The sequence below is a fragment of the Sciurus carolinensis genome, chromosome 19 (genome assembly GCF_902686445.1).
Source record: "Sciurus carolinensis chromosome 19, mSciCar1.2, whole genome shotgun sequence".
In the NCBI taxonomy this organism is placed as follows: Eukaryota; Metazoa; Chordata; class Mammalia; order Rodentia; family Sciuridae; genus Sciurus; species Sciurus carolinensis.
This window is the reverse complement of record NC_062231.1, coordinates 14,844,391-14,864,933: the sequence shown is the minus strand read 5'-3', so window position 1 is coordinate 14,864,933 and position 20,543 is coordinate 14,844,391. Positions and strand designations below refer to the sequence as shown.

The 20,543-nt window shown below is 49.3% G+C and overlaps 1 protein-coding gene across 12 annotated transcripts in view; it reads right to left on the bottom strand.

The window, feature by feature from the left end:
- The window catches only part of Atp2b2 (ATPase plasma membrane Ca2+ transporting 2), a 354,925-nt gene that overhangs the window by 21,492 nt on the left and 312,890 nt on the right, over positions 1–20,543 (bottom strand). For all 12 annotated transcript variants that reach the window (XM_047534510.1, XM_047534498.1, XM_047534504.1 and 9 more), the window contains 4 exons: positions 10,785–11,026; positions 9,628–9,862; positions 1,693–1,872; positions 1,421–1,508 (listed from right to left, as the gene is read on the bottom strand). In XM_047534510.1, coding sequence (XP_047390466.1) covers positions 1,421–1,508; positions 1,693–1,872; positions 9,628–9,862; positions 10,785–11,026 — 745 coding nt within the window. The remainder of the gene's footprint in view (positions 1–1,420; positions 1,509–1,692; positions 1,873–9,627; positions 9,863–10,784; positions 11,027–20,543) is intronic.

The following is a 20,543-nucleotide window of genomic DNA, read 5'->3' as shown; positions in this document are numbered from 1 at the left end:
CAGATCCCTAGATGGCTGGCTGCCCTGCCCTGCCACCATCATGTGGCGCCTATCGCTCTGGGCAATCCTGGTGGTCCCTCTGCCTCCGGGTCACTCTCCCAAAGCAGGCAGGTTGTTGCCATCCACGTGGCAAATGTGTCGGTCTGCAGGAAGTGGTGCCGCCCGCCTCCTCGTCTCCTCCTCTGTGTTCCCTCTTCCAGGGCTCCCAGCAGAGCAACTGAATTTCTGTTCATCCCTCATGTACTGGGGAAAATTTTTTCTCTGGACATTCCCAGTGTGCTTTCCTGCTCTGCCTGTAAAACAGACCCTTTCCCCTGGAACACCCCCCACTTTCCATGCCCTGTGACCTGACACCCTACCCAGCCTGTCGGAGGCCAGAAGCAGACCCCAGAACAGCCTTCTCTGCCACCCATGCAGCCTTTCACTCTCTGCAGGGACACTGCCCATTAGTGTCCACTGCATGGCACCTGCACCATGAATTCTAGAGGGAAGGACCACACCCACCTAGATCAGGGCCTGGCATATGATGGGACCTCAATAAATGGTTTTATTGAGAGAATGAGTGAATGAATTGATGAGCAAATGAGTGAATTAATAAGAAATGAGCATGGGTTGGAGAACTTTGCTTCAGGATCTGTGTCAGGGGTTGTTTCTGTCCCCAGGCTAGATCTGCCTCCATTAATGTCCCTGGGTGAGACCTTTGAGACAGGAATTCTAGACCGAGGGATGATCTCAGGCAGGAGCCTGTCTCCCACAATCAATTTACAGATGGAAAACTGAGTCCCAGAGTGGAGAGACTTGTCCACGGCCACAGAGCAGATCAGTGGCAGAGCCAGGCCACGAACCAGGAACACCTAGAACCTGGCCCCCAGCACGTGCGTGTTGTGCTCTCTCTGGAGGGACACAGAGAGGGAGAAGGATTATGGCTTTGGGCCTCATCACTCAGATTGCTAAGCTCAGGATAGGCCATCCCTGAGTCTCAAGATGCCAGGCAGACCAAGGGTCTCAACCTCATGAGCTCTGGGGCCAGAGAGCAAGTGAAGGGGGTTGACTTTCAGATAGTGATTAGAAGTAGTCTGTCAAACAAGAGAGAGAGCAAGGCCTGTATAAGTCATTCAAACTCAACATTAAAAAGGCCCCACTGGCCAAATAAAACATATCCATGGGCCCCGTATGGTCCCAGAGCCTGAGTTTGAGACCCTAGGTGGGCCCAATCCTAATGCTCCTTGGAGGAGTTGGAGGCCCAGCTAAGAAGGCTCACAATCTCCCCATCGCCTCTGGGCCCTTAACAGGCATCCAAAGGCTAAAAAGGGTGTATGGACTCCCTCCCCTCCTGTCCAGTTGCAGAGAAACACCAAGTGCCAAGAAAGGAGGATCCAGTTTCTGGCCTCAGAATTTCCCATGACCCCCGACATCTCACCTTTGACCAGGGTGTGCTTGTCAGTGGGGGAGGAGCGAGCCAGCACCCGCAGTTTTGGCCAGATCTTGTCGATTCGCTCCTGCTCAATCTGGAGAGGGATGGGGGAGGGAGAGGGTCAGCAGGATCAGGGAGAGAAACTGAGGCTTGAAGAAGAGCCCAGAGGACACTGGCTGGTCTCTGTCTAATCATGCATCACACGGCACCTGTGCCTCCCAGCTCCGTACCCCACCAAATCTCGTCCCTCTGAGGACCCTCTATCCCGGGCCACGCACCTCCCCCTTCTCGTTGCGGATCCTCCGGTTGAACTCTTTGCCCTCCAGACAGAGGAAGTCTTCCCCGGGATGGATGATACCACACTTGATGGCGATGGCCCGGGCCGTGTTGATATTGTCACCAGTGACCATGCGGACGGTGATACCTGCCCGCTGGCACTTGCGGATGGCTTCCGGGACCTAGACAGGAGGGTAGGAGCCATGGGGGAGGTCACCACCCCTGGCAGGCCCTCCCTGACTTCATGGATTCCAGAGTTAGCCCTTGTAGGCAGCTCCACTGAAAGGGAACTAAAAACCCCACGAGATACTGGTGGCACAGATCCTATAAAGGCCATAGCTTCCCTTCCTGTGCCCATGGCAGACATTGTTAATTGATCACAGTATCCTGATTAAAACTGATGTGGGCTCAGAATTCTTCTCAGCCAGAATTCTGGGCAGCCAGCACCTAGTGCCCATGATAGTCTCTTCTGAGACCAAACCATTTACTCCCCTGAACTGTGTAAAGACTTTGGAAAGACACTAAAAAAACAAAACAAAACAAAACAAAAAAAAACCACTTTCTCAGATCAGGCCCCAGGCCAGAGTGCAGAGTACCTAACAATATTTGAACTTGAGAAACTTCATCCACAACCTCCGTGATAAATCTGTCTGTGTATTTTCAGGGTTTTTTTTGAGGGGGGAATGTTTGCATTTGGAGGTATTTTATTTACAGAATGTGACACTGGATTAGAATAAATCCGAATGACTTATGATGTCACTTAAAATAGGACATTTTGTGGAGAGAGTAAGGACTGCATCCTGCCTCCTCTGACTGTAATGATAGACTGATGTCTGGACCAATCAGGTCAGGTCAGGCCCAGCTTAGCCAATCAGAGGGTGGCAAGGCCCACCACCGGCTCCTCCCCAGGAGCCTCCCCTTGCAGAGCTGTGGATTTACCCAGAAACCAGGATGCGGAAATTAGCCTGGAGCTGTGGCAACCCTTTATACGCAACACAAATCAACTGAATGAGTGATTCTTACCCATGGGCAGTGACAAATAATAAAATAATAAGACCAAATTTGCTGCAAAATGTCTTTGAGGGGGAAAGAACACATCAAGGGCAGTAAAATCAGTTCTACAGAAACTCCAAAGCACATTAGAATTCTGGACCCAAGGGTGGAGTCTTGCACACCCTGGTGGCTGGGGGCTCACTCCTGTGCCTGCTCTGCCAAGCCACTGGTGAACTTGGAGACTGTATGGATTGAATTGTATTTCCCCACAAAGTGACCCTGAAGTCCTAAGCCCCTACACCTGTGAAAGGGACCTTACTTGGAGAAAGGATCTTTATGAAGGTAATTACACCAAGATGAGGTTCTCAGGAAAAGCCCACATCCAGTATAACTGTGTCCTTATGCAGAGGGGAAATCTGGAGGCAGAGACATGCACCCAAGGATATGACGGTGAGGGCAAAGGCATGCCAAAGAACGACAAAGATGGTGGGCAAACCTCTAGAAGCTAGGAAAGCGGTCTAGAGCAGGCCCTGCCCAGACCCTGATCTTGGACTTAAGCCTCCAGAATTCTGAGACAGATTTCCATTGCTTGAGCTGCTCAGTTTGTGGTCTACTTGCTGCTCAACGGGGTTCAGTCCTGATAAACCCATTATTAAGTCAAAAATACCATAAGTCAGCAAGACACCAAATATACCTAACCTAATGAATAGCCTAGAGGAACGAACTCAAATACCATGGGTCGCTTCCCCTCAGATCGTGGACTGACAGGCAGCTGCCGCTCGGCACCAAGAGGTTTTTCTGCCCCATACTACTAGTTTGGAAAAAGATCCAAATTCGAAATTCCAAGAACAGTTTCCATGGAATTGCTTTCACAACTTCATGAAGTTTTAAAAAAAAAAATCCAAAATCTAATCATCGTTAGGTTGGGGACTAGCTGTACTTTGTCATGGCTGCCCTGGCAAAAGGGTACCAAGAGTTAAAACACTGGACCAACTTCTGAGGGTGACGGCTCTTGCCTGCAGCTCCTCTTCCCGCCCTCAGCAATCCTGCAAACGACCATCAGCTTTGGACGTATCTCGCCTGTATCCACCACTCTCATTCTTCCTTCAACCCTCACCCTTGGCCTGGTCCCTCTTTGTCTTGCCCCTGTCCTGGCCACCAGAGATGCGCCTAAGCGCCAGCCTGTGGTGTGGCTCTCCAGGGACTCCATCTTGACTCTTGCAAGAGAAAATCCAGACTCCTCTGCGTGACAACTCTGTGGTGGAGCAAGTAACACCTGCCCTGGGAGAGAGCATCCAGGTCCAGGTGAGGAGCCTGCTCTGGCTACCGGGGTGGTCCAAGAAGCAGCTCTGCAGGGACAGGGAGCGTTGTGTTCATGGGATGAGCACAGGGCTGCCTTGGGGGTTATTTCCAGGGGCTGGGGAAGAGTCTTCCTCTGCCTGTGCCTGGGCCACAGCAGCTGGTGACAGAAGTAAATGGAGCGGAGCAGGACAGAGTGGGGATATGGAATATCCAGGATCCCTTTATGTAATCTACTGCCCACACGGTGGCTGCAGCCTTGGCTGCGGCCCTCAGCTACCTTGTGTTCCACAGGACAGGAAAAAACTGCTGCTTTTCCGATCACACGACTTATTTGGCTTCTCTCCCAAAGGAAAAAAAGGGGGTTTTATTTGTTTCAAAGATGTGTAAGATCCTTGAGTTGGAGCGAACTTTGTGTCGTTTGACTCTGACTCTCCGCTCCCTGCACAGATCTGCTTCTGTGTGTCCCCAGCAGATGTCTGGCCAGCCTACATTGGCCTCTGATGATGCCTTCTAAAATGAAATTTGGCTTATTCTTTCATGCAGCATTAAAAAAAATTTTCCCCCATATTAATAGTGCTACTGTGTGTTAGAACTGTACATGTGTAGGATGACAGGGTATTTGGGATAGCTAGGCCTAGGGCTTTGGGGGCACAGGGAATGCACTCTTACTTTAGAAAGTTGTAGGTGGAGAGGAGAAATCGGGGAGAGCTTCCTGGAGGAAGGGCTGTTTGAGCCAGTTCTGTTGAGGCTCTGATGCTCACCACAGTGCTGGGGCTGAGGCCACAAAGATGAACTAACTCAAAGTGGTCCTGGTTGCAGACAGCCACCTGGGAGGTGCACAGGCAGACGAGGCTTGGGGTGTGTAGGGGTCTGGGGGCATGTAGGTTATCTGGAGGGGCTGGAGATAATGTCAGTGGGGGCTGGTGGCGAGGGGACTGTGGTCGGAAGGTGCTGAAACCAGGGCCTGTTCCTTCAAGTGTTGGGAGCCACACGAAGTGCAGAACTGGGAATGAGTTGGTCGGTGCTGTGTTTTAGAAGGATTCCCACTTTAAGACTATCTCCTGGAGTCAGAATCGGCCACCCTCTGGGCTTCTTCAAACAAGCTGACTCTGTGGGAAAGGGGGGGATTCTGTGACAAGGCGTAAAAAGACTAACGGGACAGGGGCATGCAAATCCTCCACAACCTGGCTCCTAGCTTGCTTTCTAGACTATTTTTTCTCATAAATGCAATGAGGTAGTCACTGGTTCCCACATACTCAGCATCTACTATAGTTTAGACCTTGTACGTCCCCCAGAGGCCTGTGTGTTCAAGGCTTTGTCCCCAGACTACGGTGCTATTGGGAGGTGGTGGAAGCCATAAAGGGTGGGCCCTAGTGGGAGGTCTTAGGTCACTGGGGGCATGTCCTGGAAGGGGACTGTGGACTCTAGGTCTCTTCCTCTTCTTTCTCTTTTGCTTCCTAACTGTGATGTGAACTGCTTTGCTCTGCCAGGTATTCCCACCAGGTTGTGTTGCCTCGACACGGGCCAAAAAACACAATGGGGCCAACCAACCGGGGACTGAAACCTCCAAAACTATGAACCCAAATAAACCTCTTTTCTTTACAAGTTGCTCATCTCAGGTATTTTGTTACAGTAACTGAAAGTTGACCAATACAGAATCCTTTCTCACCTACTTGTCTTTGCCCATTCTGTCCCTTCTGTCCCCCTTCCCTTAACCTCTATGTGTCATATCTTACCCATCTTACATGTAAAATGCTCTCAACTCGCAAAGCCATTCTGAATGCTTCCAATTCAGTGGGCTATTTCCTTAAACTGTCCTCAGTCGTTTCTTGAATCACTCATTCATTCATCCATTCAATAAACAGTTATTGAACATCCTGTTCTGGGCACTAAGGATCCAGAGATGATTAAGACTGAAACCCCAGAAGCATTGATCTGGTTAAAATATGCTTTCCACATAAATAAAATTGCTGTTAATTTTTTTTTGAAAAAGGCTTCATTTGCTAAAATTATCCTAGATATTTCTCACTGAGGAAAAATAGCCAGGAAATGGGTGCTTCCTGTTTTCATTAAATAAAGGCTTTTAAACATCTGTTGTTTCTGGTGACAGCCGTTGTCTGACTCTGAGGGCTCCAAACACCCCCAGATAACCCAGCAGGTCCCAGACCGTGGCTCTCCTGATGGCTTCATCCATCAGCCTCAGTAATGCCTTAGGGTGAGAGTTCTGGCAAATGTGTTTTTAATCGGCTCTGGTCTTTGGTGACCTCCAGGGAGGAGGGCAATGTGGAGATTCACCCCCTGGACAGCTGGGGAAACCAAGGGAGGTAGAAATTGTTTCCCTGCTATTGCAAAACAAATCAGAGCATGTCTAAGGACCCTAGAGGTGGCCCAGGTGGAGGCTGTCCTTTCTGGGCCTCACTAAGCTGGAGGCAGCATGCAGGGCATTTGCCCAGGAGATTCAGGGCAGGGTGACCAGGAAGCTGTAGAACAGAGCCCAGGAGTCTGTAGAAACACACCCACCATAGGTATGGATGCTCCCAGAGGGTCACCCACAAACCTGGTGACAGTGCTGGCGTGGAGGTGGAACTGGGGGACTAGAAGTGGCAGTAGGGTTAGTTCACACTTCTGTACTTTTGTGAACCTTTTGAATTTGGTTCCATGTCCACAGATCACCGATCCTAAAAAGCACATCAATAAGACCACTGTACCCATGGGCTCCTTGGGTCCTGCACCCATCCCCCCGGCTCCCAGGGGGAGACGCTGAATCAACAGGTCTGAGCTTTTCTACTTTCAAGTATCATCCCTGGCAGCCTCGCCAGGTCCCTCAGTTGTGAACATGAGATGGTCCGAGTTTCTTGTTTTTCAGATGGGGAAACTGAGGCTAGAGGAAGGGATACACCTGAGGTCACCTAGGAGGAGTGGCAGGGGCAGAATCAGAGCCCACGTCCCCTGACTCTGCCAGGTCACTGCTGTTAAATGCAGTTTACATCTTCTGAATACCTTTTGAGGGCAAGCCAGGGGGACAGAGAAGGCCAACAGGGGTGCCTTGAGGAAGGAAGGACAAGCAGACGTCAGCATTGGTTTTCTAGGCTGCTGGCTCTCAGTCTGCAAAACCAGAGTCTGGCAAGGAGGCCAACCTCCCATTTTGCAGATGAGAAGACAGAGGCACAGAGAAGGCCAGTGGCTTTTTGGTGGCAAAGTTGGGACTGGCATCCAGGTCCTTTCCCGGAGTCTGTGTCTGAAGCCACTTACTCTGGATGACCATGCTGTCAACAGCAAATGCCAGGGGCCCAGCTTTGCTCCTCAGACCCTGGGCATGGGGAACTCTTTCTCCTTTCCTCAGCCTCCTGATGTAGAAAGATTTGCCCCTTCTTTTTTGTAGCATCCAGGCAAAGGTCCTGGGACAGGAAGGCAGAAAACCTGGTCTAATCTGGATTCACTCAGCCATTTCCAGGAAGCCTTTGGGAACATCCCTGTCCCTCTGTGGGCCTCAGTGTTTCCATCTGCAAATTGGGATGTGCAGGAAGATGTCTGGGTGAGATGAAGGTTCAAACCTCTCATCACTCATCTTGAGTGACTGTAAAGTCAGTTAGTGGATGATGATTGGCATTTGCAAAAAGAAGGTAGGACAGAAAATACTTCAGGACATTGCATTACTTTGTGGAATTCTTAGGTTGGTTAAGTGTGTGTGTTGACTTGAGTCATGACATAAAATAGATTTCTTCTTATTGTGAGTTTTAGCCAGAAAAAGGTTTCCATTTGATCCTCTTTTCCATCCCACCTGAGATGTATTTCCAAAGCATGGTGAAGAGCCAGGAGCTCGGGGAGGGGATGGAAGGAGGCTCTGGAAAGCAAGGACAGGGGAGTCCCTGAGGCACGGGTAGGCCGGCCTTGTACCTCATGGGGACCAGCCTCTGCTGCCTGTTCTGAGCAATTTCCAGTAAGGAGGTAACGCATCGCCATGAGGCCTGAGCCCATTAGCGGCTGGTAATGAGCGGGCATCCCCCGGGGAAGCTGATAAACGGCCTGTCTGCCCAGGGAGAGCTGAGCTCTGCAGAAAAATATATGTGGGCTCTTGTGCCAAGCTCCAGGGGTGGGAGTGTATTTGCTGTTTTAGGATCTGGGTAGGATGAGGAGGCCAAGTGAAAACCCATTGGTGTGTGTGTGTGTGTGTGTGTATGAGAGAGAGAGAGAGAGAGAGGGAGAGAGAGACAGAGAGAGACAGAGAGAGACAGAGAGAGATTTGGTATCAGGCATGGTGTTGGAAGACTTGGGTTCAAGTCCATTCATTCCCATTCATTTCCCAAATCATATCAAGCACATCCTGAAGGCTCAGCTGTGTGTCAGGGGATGCAATGTGTCACTGGATCCAGAGTAATGAATCTACTGGGAAAGGCATGAAGAAAGGGGACCTTCATTTTGGGGCCATCTACCTCATGCCAGAAACTCTGCTTTTGCTCGTTCAAAATGGGGCAAACAGACCCTTCACAATACCCCAGGGTGTGCGTGTGTGTGTGCGCATGGGGGAGGATATTATTATCCAGATAAGGCTCAGAGAGCTTATGTAACTGGTCCAATGCCACACAGCCAACAATTCTGGCACTTTGGATCTAGGGTTGGTCTGATGCCCGAGTTCACTCTGACTCCTCCCCCTGATACCTACATGTGAAAGTCAAGGCCTGTGACCTCCAAGTTTCACTTGTTATTTGGAATGCAGAATCTTACAGCATCAGGCCCAGCAACTTGGAGGGCAACAGTTCTACCCTGTTTCCCTTGAAAGAGGGGAAACAGGCTCTAAGAGAGCAGGGATGAGCAGAGGCCTCCAGAACATGGTGTCAGGGCAGGCGGGGACACTGAGGCTGCCCCTGCTGGACACACCGACCACAGCCTCGCTCCTCCCTGGGCAGCCCATCCTGCCCTTCCTGCCACGCTGCAGCTGGGGATTCTTGTCCTTCTCCCCGCAGGATGCAGGTTCAGCTAAAGGAGACTAAAGACCTACTGTGTGCCGAGTACCTGTTAGGGGCACTCCCACGCATCACCTCCCTCCCTCCATTGTGAGGAAGGTGCTGTCCCCCCTGCCCTACTGCTAGCCTGTCACCTGCCGTAACCTTGCGAGCTCTGTTCCCCTGGACCGTCAGAGGCGTTACCAGGCAAGCCGGCCAGGGGATAGTGATTGCGCAACTGCACCTGGACAGTATAAATACTGATGGGGTCGCCATGCTTTGTGTTCTCCCAGGAGCAATGGCCCTGGGAGTTGTTGGGTGTGTCCTTTGCAAGGTCTGGAACCTGGGCTGAGGGACTTGTTTCCAGAGGGTCTGGTTCCTGTGAGGTAAAAGGCTTCTAAGGCAGGGGGGGTCCCCACACCTGTCCCCTGGGGGGTCAGAGGGAACAGCCCCTGGTGGCTGGGAGGACGGGCTCCACAGCAGAGCAATGTCTGCAGCCAGGCCGTCCCCCCCACCCCCGAGCGGACAATGGCCAGTGCCGACCGCACTGGCCTTACCGGGGTGAATGTTCAGGAGCCCTGAGGGCACTGCACGGAGACTGAGCCGCAGGGAGGTGACAAGGCTTATTCCAAGTCGCCCGCTGGCTGGATTCCCAGCCTTGCCCCCTTCTCCTGATCTCGCTGACCCCGGGGGGCCTACCTCAGGCCGAACGGGGTCCTCGATGCCCACCACGCAGATGCAGGTGAGGTCGTTGAGGATGTCGTTCTCGTTGTCCCAGTCGGGCTCGGGGCTGCTGGGGAAGTCACGGTAGGCCACGCAGATGGTACGGAGCCCATCGCAGGCCATGGGCTCGATCACCTTCTTCACCATCTCGTCCCTGTCTCGGGGCCGGAAGACCCGGGGCTCGCCTGCCCCGTTGAGGATTTTGCAGCACCTGGGGGAGGGAGGGTGAAAGGGAGATGAATAAGGTCCAGTTGAGGGCCCAAGGTAGACCCCTGCCCACTGGGGATGTCCAGTTGGCCACTGAGGTCAGCCAATGCCCACCCAGTCCATCTCCCATAATGCCTCAGGACTACGTTCACCTAGCGAGCCCCCAGGGCCCAGGTAGGGGTAAAAATCAGATGATCTTGAAATATCTGCTCAAGGTCATTCAGCAAGAGCAGTCCTGCTTTGCTCAGATATATATATTGTATCCACAAGGTTTCATTTGGAAAAGAAAAATGGTTTTTAAAAGTCACCATACCTACCTGAGCAGTTTCTAACTCCACTTGCACATTAGGAGGAGCATTCAACAAATACCCACGTGTGCACCCTGCCCTAGGGTTTCCAATTCAGGCTATCAGAAGTAAGTCCAATGATGGAGGGTTCTCAAAAAAAATCTCTATGGGGCAATTCCAAGGCACTGCTAGTGTTGAGAACCACTGAGCTAGATCAATCCCTTCAATGTACGAGTGGGCAAACTGAGGCCCAGAGAGCAGAAGTGACTTGCCTAGTTCCCCAGGCTTATTTCTGGCACAGAGAGTCAGAGGAACTTGCCTAATTAAAAAAAAAAAAAAAAAAATAACTACCATCAACAACCCTATGAGAAGGGAAGCAAAATCTAACTGGGACTGTGGGTAGAACATCCTGAGGAACCAGTCTCTTAGAAGGAAGGGAGGACTCTTGTCTGCAGACATTTTTAAGAGGAAAGAGTAAAAAAAGAAGTGGGCAAGGGGCTGGGCCTTGCTGTGTGACCTGGTGCTCAACGGACTCTCCAGTCCAGGGATGCTGCTAGGTCCAGCCTGGACGATGCCTGGCACAGGCCCACACCTCCCTCTCCAGCTCAGCCCTCAGCCAGTGCCCTAGTGGCCACTTACTTTTTGAGCACGATCTCAGAAGCACCCTTGCTGTACATGCGGAAGCTCTCGTCGGGCATCTTGATGACGGTGCTCATGGACTTACGCACGGAGTTGAAGGTGTACACCTTGTACAGCTTCTCCTCCGGCATCTGGCTGCGCACGGGCTCATAGTCCTGCTTCAGGTCCAGCACGAAGCCCAGCAGGCCGCATTCTGTCTTGTTGCCCACCTGCCGAGGCAGGGCACCCTCCTTCTCTGGGGGCTGTGGAGAGAGGCAGGCGTGGCTCGCACAGGGCAGGGCCTGCCCCAGGGAGCCCCTGCCCTGGCTGCTGCGTGATGGCCCTCGGGGAGGGGGCTGAGCCCTGGGTCCACCTTCTGCACCTGGCCTGGGATGCAAGTCACTGTATCCTAGGTCGAGTCCTGACTCCGGATGCCGATCATCAAGCAAGCGAGCTTTTAATAATTATGAACAATTTCAAACATAAAAGAAGATAATGATAGAAACAGTGACGGACCTCCCACCCTGCTTCATAGACTCTTGACATTATGCCATGTTTGCTTCAGAATTTTCTTTCTTAAGAAGCAAAACACATCCCAGAAAGTTGAATCCCCTCTCTGTATCTCTTCTCATCTGCATACTTCATCCGTGACCCAGAATTAAACTTTATGTTAAATTTGACTTTAGCCTTTGCCATGTATGCATTTGAAATTTTTGTTTTGAGATAACTGTGGCCTTGTGTGCAGTAAGAAATAATACAGAGAGCTGTCTTATAGCCTTCATCCAGTTTCCCCCGAGGTTAACCTCTTGCTTCATCAAAGTACAGTGTCACAAACAGGATTTCCACACCGACACGATCAAACCGGCCTTGTTCAGATCTCACCAGCTTCACTTGCTCTATGTGTGGGCGTGGGCCACCAATAATCTATCTCTACCCTTTCATCATTTTTGTTGTTGTTGTTGTGCTAGGGAGTGAACTCAGGACCTCATGCATGTTAAGTACCACTGATCTACAACCCCAGCCTGCTTCTGTCATCTGACGACATTGAAACATGGAGTTGCACAGTAGGTTAATTTGGGAGATTGGCTTTGTTCACTCGGCATAATCCCCTTGCGATCCAGGCAAGCTGTTCCATGTGGCAATGATTTATTCTCTTCATTGGCTAAGTAGCGTTTCCCGGTGTGGATGTGCCATCTCATGTGATTTCGACTCAGGTTGAACCAGATGAAATGGCTAGTTCTGCAGGTCAAAAATGGCCCAATGGTGGCAGGCAATTTCATGCCGTTTAACCTAATGTCTATCCGAGTAGGGCTCTTTTGCACTCTGAACACTTCATACCAGGAGACTGTACACATTCTTTTGCAACTTGCTCTACTCACTCTGCATTCCACTGGTGAGATTCATTTGTTTTGGTTCTGGTTCGTTCTTTTCAACCGGTTGTGTAGATTTCATTACATGAATAAGGTGCAACTGATTGACTTATCCCTTTTGGTCCCTCCCCTTTTTTCTTCTCACTTGTTCTTTAGTACTTGCCGTGTCTTGGCCCTGTGCCAGCAACGTCTGCTCCACAGATGCTCAGTAAAACAGGGGCTGCTCCTCCCCAGCCCCCTTACTTCCTCATGTAGCCCATTTCTGCCTCTGAGCCTTTGCCTCTGCTGTTCAGGGCAGTCCCTCTCCCGTCCCTGCTGGGCAAAGTCCTTGTGATTTAAGGACCAGCTCAAACATCTCCTGTATTTGAAGACTGTCTCTGGGGGTCCATCTCTATTCCTCTCTGGGTTCTCAGGAGCAGGGCAGAGCCCAGCACCCAGCAGGTGCTTTCCAACTGCTTGGATGGCTCAAGGCAGCCCAGTCTTCTGGGCAAGATGCTCCACAGGGGCACTAAGGTGGGATTAGCCCCTCGTTGTGGGAAGGGAATATCTGCAGGTGTGATCCACTCCCTTGGGTGCTCCCACATAGGTGCACACCCACACATACCACTTGAGATTAATATGCAGCCACTAGATGTAGGTGGCTTTGGGAGCAGGAAAACCCCCCAGAGATAAAACCAAACCCATAGCAACAAACATGCCTGTCCTGCTCCATCCCAGTAGTGACATTTTATGGGTCTCAGATTAGCCTTGAGCAAAGAACCCTCTGGATCCTGGTTGGTCCTCAGTCTCCTTCAGATTGCTCAAAATAGCAGCCTGGGCAGGAAGAAGAGGGATTCCAGAAGAGGCCAACAGAGGCCAGTTGTATAGGGACCCTCCGTGGTCAGTTGTGTCCTGGGCCTATTCTCCCCTTCTGCAGTTAAGGTTCAGGCCCAGGAAGCAGGTCCCAGTCACAAGGGGACACAGGCATTAACATACCCAGAGATACACAGGGAGGAAAGAGACTCAGAACCTAAACATGTCCTCAGTTTCCCCACCTGTGAAATGGATGGGTGGGAGCAGATGGTTTCTGAGAGGAAATCAATGCTTTCCTTAGAGTAGACCTTGGTGAGGGATGGTGGAGTGGAGAAGGTCTGTCAGCAGGTGATTTGGGGACCAGGGAAGGGGACAAGGCTCAGAACATCTCCCCAGGTCCTATAAACCACATTAACCTCCGTCTCAGCATCAAGCGCCTTACAGTGCTTCCCTCTCCACACTCTCCGATGAGATTTCACTTGGAAGCACAGAAATTTCTGATGCAATTTCCCATTTCTGGCATTTAGGAAAACAAATTCTAAGAGCTTTTCTTTGTCTTCACAATATGTTGTGTGTGTGTGGAGCTATATATATATATATATATACAATTTCATAATTAACTTTCTAGAATTTTATGTATTTTCCAAAATCGTTTTTTCCCCCCTCTCTACTAATGAAAGAAAACGACGACACCAAGGACTTAAATAAAAAAATGCCTAATTACTTATTTGCCCAAGAGAGCTGAGCAGTCATGCCTGCAAAACACCCGGCATTTTATTACCCTCTGTGAAATATTTTAATTTTCCTCTAAAAGGATTTCAAACAATCCACGGTTGCAAATGGCAGCGCTGCCTCCTCCGTAATTCAATTTGTTTCCGTGAACTCGAGCTCTGAAATCGCCTACACGCGTTACTCAGAAGCGGGTAACCCTCCCCTTTTCTCTTTCGGTTTATTTTTTTTTATCCTGACAAACTCAGAGGTTCCGCTCCTGCTGTAGGCGTTCCAAGAGCCTTTTCGGCTCCAGGACTCCAAGGCTGTAAAGGAGTTAAGGCGTCGGTATTGTTCCTGTTTGGAAGGACAGTAAACAGCCCAGGAGGGAAGTGTCACAGATTTGCTGAGGGCTGGGCCCTGGGACTGTCCTGGGCACCCTGATTCCACGTCGAAGCTTCATCTGGTACATTTCCCTGCTCAGCTGTGGAGCCCTCTGGGAGTCCTGGCTGCGGCCATGGGCGTCACTTGGGACAATTCATGCTTCTGCTTTGGGACGCTGGATGTTTTGGGAGTGAAATGGGACTAAGGTCAATGACTGATGAGGAATTATAAACCACAAATTATAAATATACGTGATATAAATTATAAATAACACCTGCAAAAATGAGAATATAAAAACCCCATAGCATGTATCACCTCATTTCCGTTAGAATGTCTATTATTTTAAAAACACCACCAGGGGCTGGGGTGGTGGCTCAGTGGTAGAGCGCTTGCCTGGCATGTGTGAGGTCCTGGGTTTGACACTCAGCACCACATAGAAATAAATAAAATAAAAAAAGATCCATTGACAACTAAAAACTATGAAACAAACAGAAACACCACCAGGGGCTGGGGTTATGGCTCAGTGGTAGAGCGCTTGCCTAGCACGTGTGAGGCACTGGGTTCCATCCTCAGCACCACATACAAATAAACAAATAAAATAAAGGTCTGTCAACATCAAAAAAATATATTAAAAAAAAAAAAACCACCAACAAAAGAATCCCAGGAAATAACAAGTGTTGGCTAGAATGAGGAGGGATTGGAATGCTTGTGCCTGGTTGGTAGGAATGTAAAGTGGTGCAGATGCTACGGAAAACAGGATGGCAATTCCTCAGAAAGCTAAACATAGACTAGCCATGTATCCAGCAAGACCAAATTCTGGGTATACACCTGAAATAACTAAAAATAGAGACTTAAAGAGATATTTGCATACCCATGTTCACAGCAGTAGTATTCACAATAGCTAGGAGGTAGAAGCTACATCCGTGCCCATCGACAGGTAAAAGGTAAACCAAACATGGCCTATGCATGCTAGGGAGTATTATGCAGTCTTAAAAAGGAAGCAAATTCTGACATAGGCTACCACACAGATGAACCTTGAGGACATTAGGCTAAGTGAAAAAAGCCAGATTCGGAAGGACAAATACTGCATGGATCAACTTATATGAGGGTTTTAATCAATGTTTTTTTTGCTGCTGTGACTATAGGATCTGACCAGCACAATTATAGAAGAGGAAAAGTTTATTTGAGGGCTAGTGGTTTCAGAGGTCTTAGTCCATAGAAAGCTGGCTTCATTCCTTGGGGCTTGAGGTGAGGCTGAACATCGTGGCAGGAGAGTGTGGCAGAGGGAAGGAGCGCACATGATGATCAGGAACACAGAGAGAGAGAGAGAAACTCCACTTTCCAGATACAAAATATATACCCCATAGCCACGCCCCCAATGAATACTCCCTCCAGCCACACCCCCCTTGCCTCCAGGTACCACTCAGGTAATTCTATCAGGGATCAATTTGCTGATTAGGTTAAAATTCTCACAACCCAATCATTTCTCCTCTGAATCTTCTTGCTTTGTCCCACACGTGAGCTTTTGGGGGACATCTCACATTCACACCATAACAATGAGATACTAAGAGGAGCTAAATTCATAGTCAGAAAGCAGAGTGGTTCCCAGGAGCTGCAGGCAGCAGGGATTGGGAAGTAAGAGTTTAATGTACAGAGTTTCAGTTTTACAGGATGAGAATTCTCTGGATGGGTGTCAAGGTACTTGATGCTACTAAAGTATATATTTAAAAGTGGTCGAGGTGGTAAATTTTGTGATATGTGCATTTTACCACTATGAAGGAAAAAAACCCAAAACAAACCCCATGATAATTGCTATGGTTTGGATCTGAAATGTCCCTCAAGGGTCCATATCCCTTGCTTGGTGCTATTGGAATGTGGTGGGGACTTTGAGAAGTGAGGCCTAGTGGAGGTATTTAGGTTACAGGGGGCATGCTCTTAAAGAAAATATCAGGACCCCAGTCCCTTCTTTTTCCTCTCTCACTTCCTGGTTGTGAGCCGGCAGTCTTGCTCCCCCGAGGTGCTCCTACCACCATGGGCTGCCACAGGCCCAAAGCAATGGTGCCCATGAATCATAGGCTAGAGTCTCCAAAACTGTGAGCCAAAATAAACCTTTTTAAAACAATAAGCTGATTTACCTCAGGTATTTGTTACAGTGACAGAAAGCTGACCAACCCAGTAGGGACCTCCATGGCATGGTAAGCTGCAATGTGAGTGAAGCCTCTCTTGATGCCCAGATTAACCACCAGCCCCACATCAACCGCAGCAGCCACGACCAGCTTTCTGAATGCCTGCTCTGTGCTCACGGCTTCCCTGAGCTCTTCACGTGCATCCTCTCACTGCACCTTCACAGCTCCCAGGGGGCAGGGACGGTTAATCCCTTTTCATAGTTGTGGAAATTGAGGTCCAGCAAGATGAGGTGACACTGCTAAGAAGTGGCTGGGCTAGGACCCAGGTGGTTCCCCGATCTGCACCCCACCGCACATGCTTCCCGACAGTGCCCACCTCTGCTCTCTAGCACTGGAGCCCATTGGTTAATAGCTAAGTGGGGGGGACACTGCAGAGTCTGGGGAGCACAGGGCAATCTGCCCTGCTCCCCTCCACGGCGGACTATCCAATGAGTGTCAAATGAACTGATGAATCACTTTGTGTCCACGCCTGGGCTGCTGCCAACCAGCACAACCAGCAGGAAAGGAATTTGGGGCAAAATTTAGCTCCAGAACTGTCATCTAAGAAGCTGCCTCTGCTGGAGCTTCTCAGGGGCCAGGTCTGAGGAGAGCAAGGTGGCCAAGGTAGGCCAGCAAGTCACAGGACCTTCCCTGGAAGTTATGTAGGCAGCGTGGGTGTCCAGGGTGACAGAATCCCCCTGCAATGTGGAGGACCACGTTGGAAAGTAAACTCTTTGGGGATCTTCCCAAGTTCATGGGTGCATTGCTATGTGGTGTGTGTGTGTGTGTGTGTGTGTGTGTGTGTGTGTGAGAGAGAGAGAGAGAGAGAGAGAGAGAGAGAGAGAGAGAGAGAGAGAGAGAGGAGGCCAAGAGAAAGGGATCAATAGCTCACATCACCCCCGTCTCATGTCTTACAAAGTCCCTTCCAGAGCCTTCCATACAGGTTCTAATGTTCATGGAGAATATAATCAAGCAGATTCTTCCTGCTGTTTTGGTTATTCTTGGGGCTGGGGACCTGGGGTTTCATTTTTGGTTTGTTTATTTGTTTTTTGGTACTGGGGATTTAAACCTGGGGTGCTCTATCACTGAGCTACATCATAAATCCTTTCTATTTTTGAGACAGGGTCTTACTAAGTTGCTGAGGGTCTTGCTAAGTTTCAGAGGCTGGCCTTAACTTTGGGATCCTCCTGCCTTAGTCTCCTGAGTGAGCTGGGATTTCAGGCAAGTGCCACTGCACCTGAAATCTAGATTCTAACTAGATGAATTTGGCTTATCTGTTCAGGAAAACCACCCTTCTAGGGTGATCCTTCCTCCTGAATCACTTTGGGGGTTCCAGGGGGAGATTAGTTTTTCTCTCCATAGTTTATGTTTTTAGATATATGACACTCTCTTTCATCAGTTCAGCTCAACATGTATCCATCCTCATTTTAATAATTCAAAGGTCACCTGCAGGGTCACCTTACTTTATAAGAGGTTTCATAAGACACAGCACTCAAGTCTGCTTGGGTGGTTTCGGTATGCAGGCTGAACATGGGCAGAAAAGGAAACTGTTTTCCCAAGAAAGCTCAGTGTCTCAGGAGTGTGAGGAAGGAGCTATTTCCAGCTAAAGCTCAGCTGTGGCTCAGAAGAGTGGCAAATAAGCAGGGAGACAAGTAGCAGCCAGGAGAAATCTTAGTATACGAAGAATTGGAGGTCACAAAGCAAATCTGAGGCGGTGCCAGGATATCTGAGGCAGGAAAACAATTTTTGACAAAAAGAAGACTCATGCAGGGGAAAGGGAAGTTCCTAATGGTTAGAAATAAGAGTGGAGGGGCTGGGGAGATAGTTCAGTTGGTAGAGTGCTTGCCTTGTAAGCACAAGGCCGTGGGTTCGATCCCCAGCACACACACACACACACAAAAATAATAATAATAAGAGTGGAAAGAAAAGAGCATCCCCCCGATCTCAGAAGGGATGTGCATGGGGCTAAGGCTGGCATCCTGGGCCTCCTTTTCTGGCCTCCCTTCCTGCAACCTTGGCCCTTGCATCCCCTTCACCTGTGCCTGGAGTGCTTCTTTTGCCTAATTTTGCATTATTTTGGCTCCCAAAGAAATAAACCATGAATATTAAGTTATCTGGGTCTTTGTTGGGCTGTGCCTGCCTAGAATTTCCTTTCCTCCTTACCACCATGGCAAACTTCTCTGGCAGTCTCTGGATTCAACTTCATCACTGGTGGTCAGGAGTGACTGTGGTAGTTTACTTGATGTTTTTGCAGCTCAATTTTCCTAGCTGCAAGATGGGAGGGGTTTTATTTGGCCTGATGAGTTGAAAGGGATGTGTAGGGTCAAGCAAGACTGACTGGCAAAGTCAACTACAGAGAGTAAGGCTCAGAAAGAATAATGGTGGTAATGAGAGTAATAACTGACATGGACAGAGAGCTTGTTGCACTGTGCTGGGTACTCTGCCTTGATTAGTCTTATCTACATGTCACAGCTGGCTGGGCTTGGTAGTACATGCCTGTAACCTCAGAACTCAGGAGGCTGAGGCAGGAGGACTTCAAGTTTGAGGCCAGTCTCTGCAGCCTAGTGAGATTCTGCCTCAGAATTAAAAAATAAAAAGTCCTGGGGATATAGCTCAATGGTAGAATACCCCTGGGTTCTTTACCCACCTTTGCAAATACACAAGTAGTTTTGTTCATGTTTTAAAGAAGAAAAGGCATCAGTAATTAGGAGCTCTCTGGTTCAATGAGCACAGTTTGGATGACTGAGGGAAATTGCAGAGACCAGCTTGGTAAGTTGGAGGAGTTGACAAAGCACTCCTGTTGTCCATGGAACTGGACCCAGGTCACCTCTTACCTCTGGCTGTCCCAGAAAGAGGTTATCAGTCCTGTCCAGAGACCCCTATTAATTCATACTCACCCATTCACTTACCTACCCCAACATACACCCATTTATCCACTTATCCATCTACCTTCCATCCATCTCCCCTTCCATTCATCTATCCATCTGTTCCTCCCTACCTATCCATCATCTCATTGATTAATTCACTTAGCCTACCCACCACCCACTATTTCCCAAAAGCCTATGCTGGGGGAACTAGAGAAGACTCAACTGTGTCTCTCACTCTCAAAGAGCCAGTAGCCTGCATCAGATAGCGAACAGAGACAAAGAACTGGTGCTCACACGAAGTGGAAAACACAGTGTGTGTGAGCCTGGCCCTCGCCAGGGTCTCGATTTCCTTGGCCAGGTCCACTTTTGTGTCTAAGCAGATGGGTAGTAAAAGTAAAGGACATTGCGTATACTTCCTGCCCCATCTCCTCTTGCATGATTTCAGCTCATCCTGCAGTCTAGATTTCCCAGCCTGGTCTGGGATGCCTGGATTTTTGCTGTGGACCAAGCTACCTCAGCCTCTTTACTGTCTTCATCAGGACCAAGAAAGGGTGACCCGAGAGTCCCCTTGTTCCATCTGATTGGCAGGACCTGCACGGGAAACTGACCCTGGATTCCAAATCTTGTTTCCAAGACTACGTAGTCTAATGGTGTTGCAGGATTGGTTTCAATGACTAGGAACCTGGCTGGGCCCCCAATTCAACAGCTGGCTTTAGGGTGACCAGATGTTGACTTTGCTACTAATTGGCTTTGGACAAGACCCTTTCCCTCTATCCTGATGTCTCTGCTGTCATTTATTTACTTGTTGGTCTCTGTATTGCCACAAATGGAATCCTCTTTTAATGGGTAATTTTATTGCTGAAAAACTACCTAGTCATCTTGCATGATAATTATGTGCCAGGGCATAGTGCTCAGTACTTCTCACTTACTGATTTTATCCTCGCAATAATCCTATTATTTTCCCCAAGAAACTAAGGCACAGAGAAGTTAAGTAGCTTGTTTATATTCACACAGCTAGTGAGGGATTTGAACCCAGGCCGTCTGGTTCCAGAATAGGAGTTTTGACCACTGTCCACTCATACCATGGGATCTCTTGTCCCTCTCACATTGATGGCTGTCAGCAAAAAGAACCATGTGGTCATGATACTTTCAGGAAAGAGCCAGAAAATACAGGTACACGGGTTCTAGGATCCCAGGGTTCAAAGTTTAGCAACGGGGACCCTATGTGACTTCTTGACTTGGATTACAAACCAAGGACCCCGATTCCCAGGTCACTGGCCTATTCCCAGCTTTAGCAGCTGGGAATGAGTCCACCTTCTCCCCAGGTGGACTCACTGACCCTTGTCTTTTATGCCACCTGGACACAGCCTCAGTCCACCAACATTTGGAAATAAGATTTCAGCTTCCCAAACACCACTGTTCCAAAGATCACCCGATGCAGATTTAACATCATGGTGACGTTTCTGCAGCCCTCCTGATAGATCCCAAGAACTC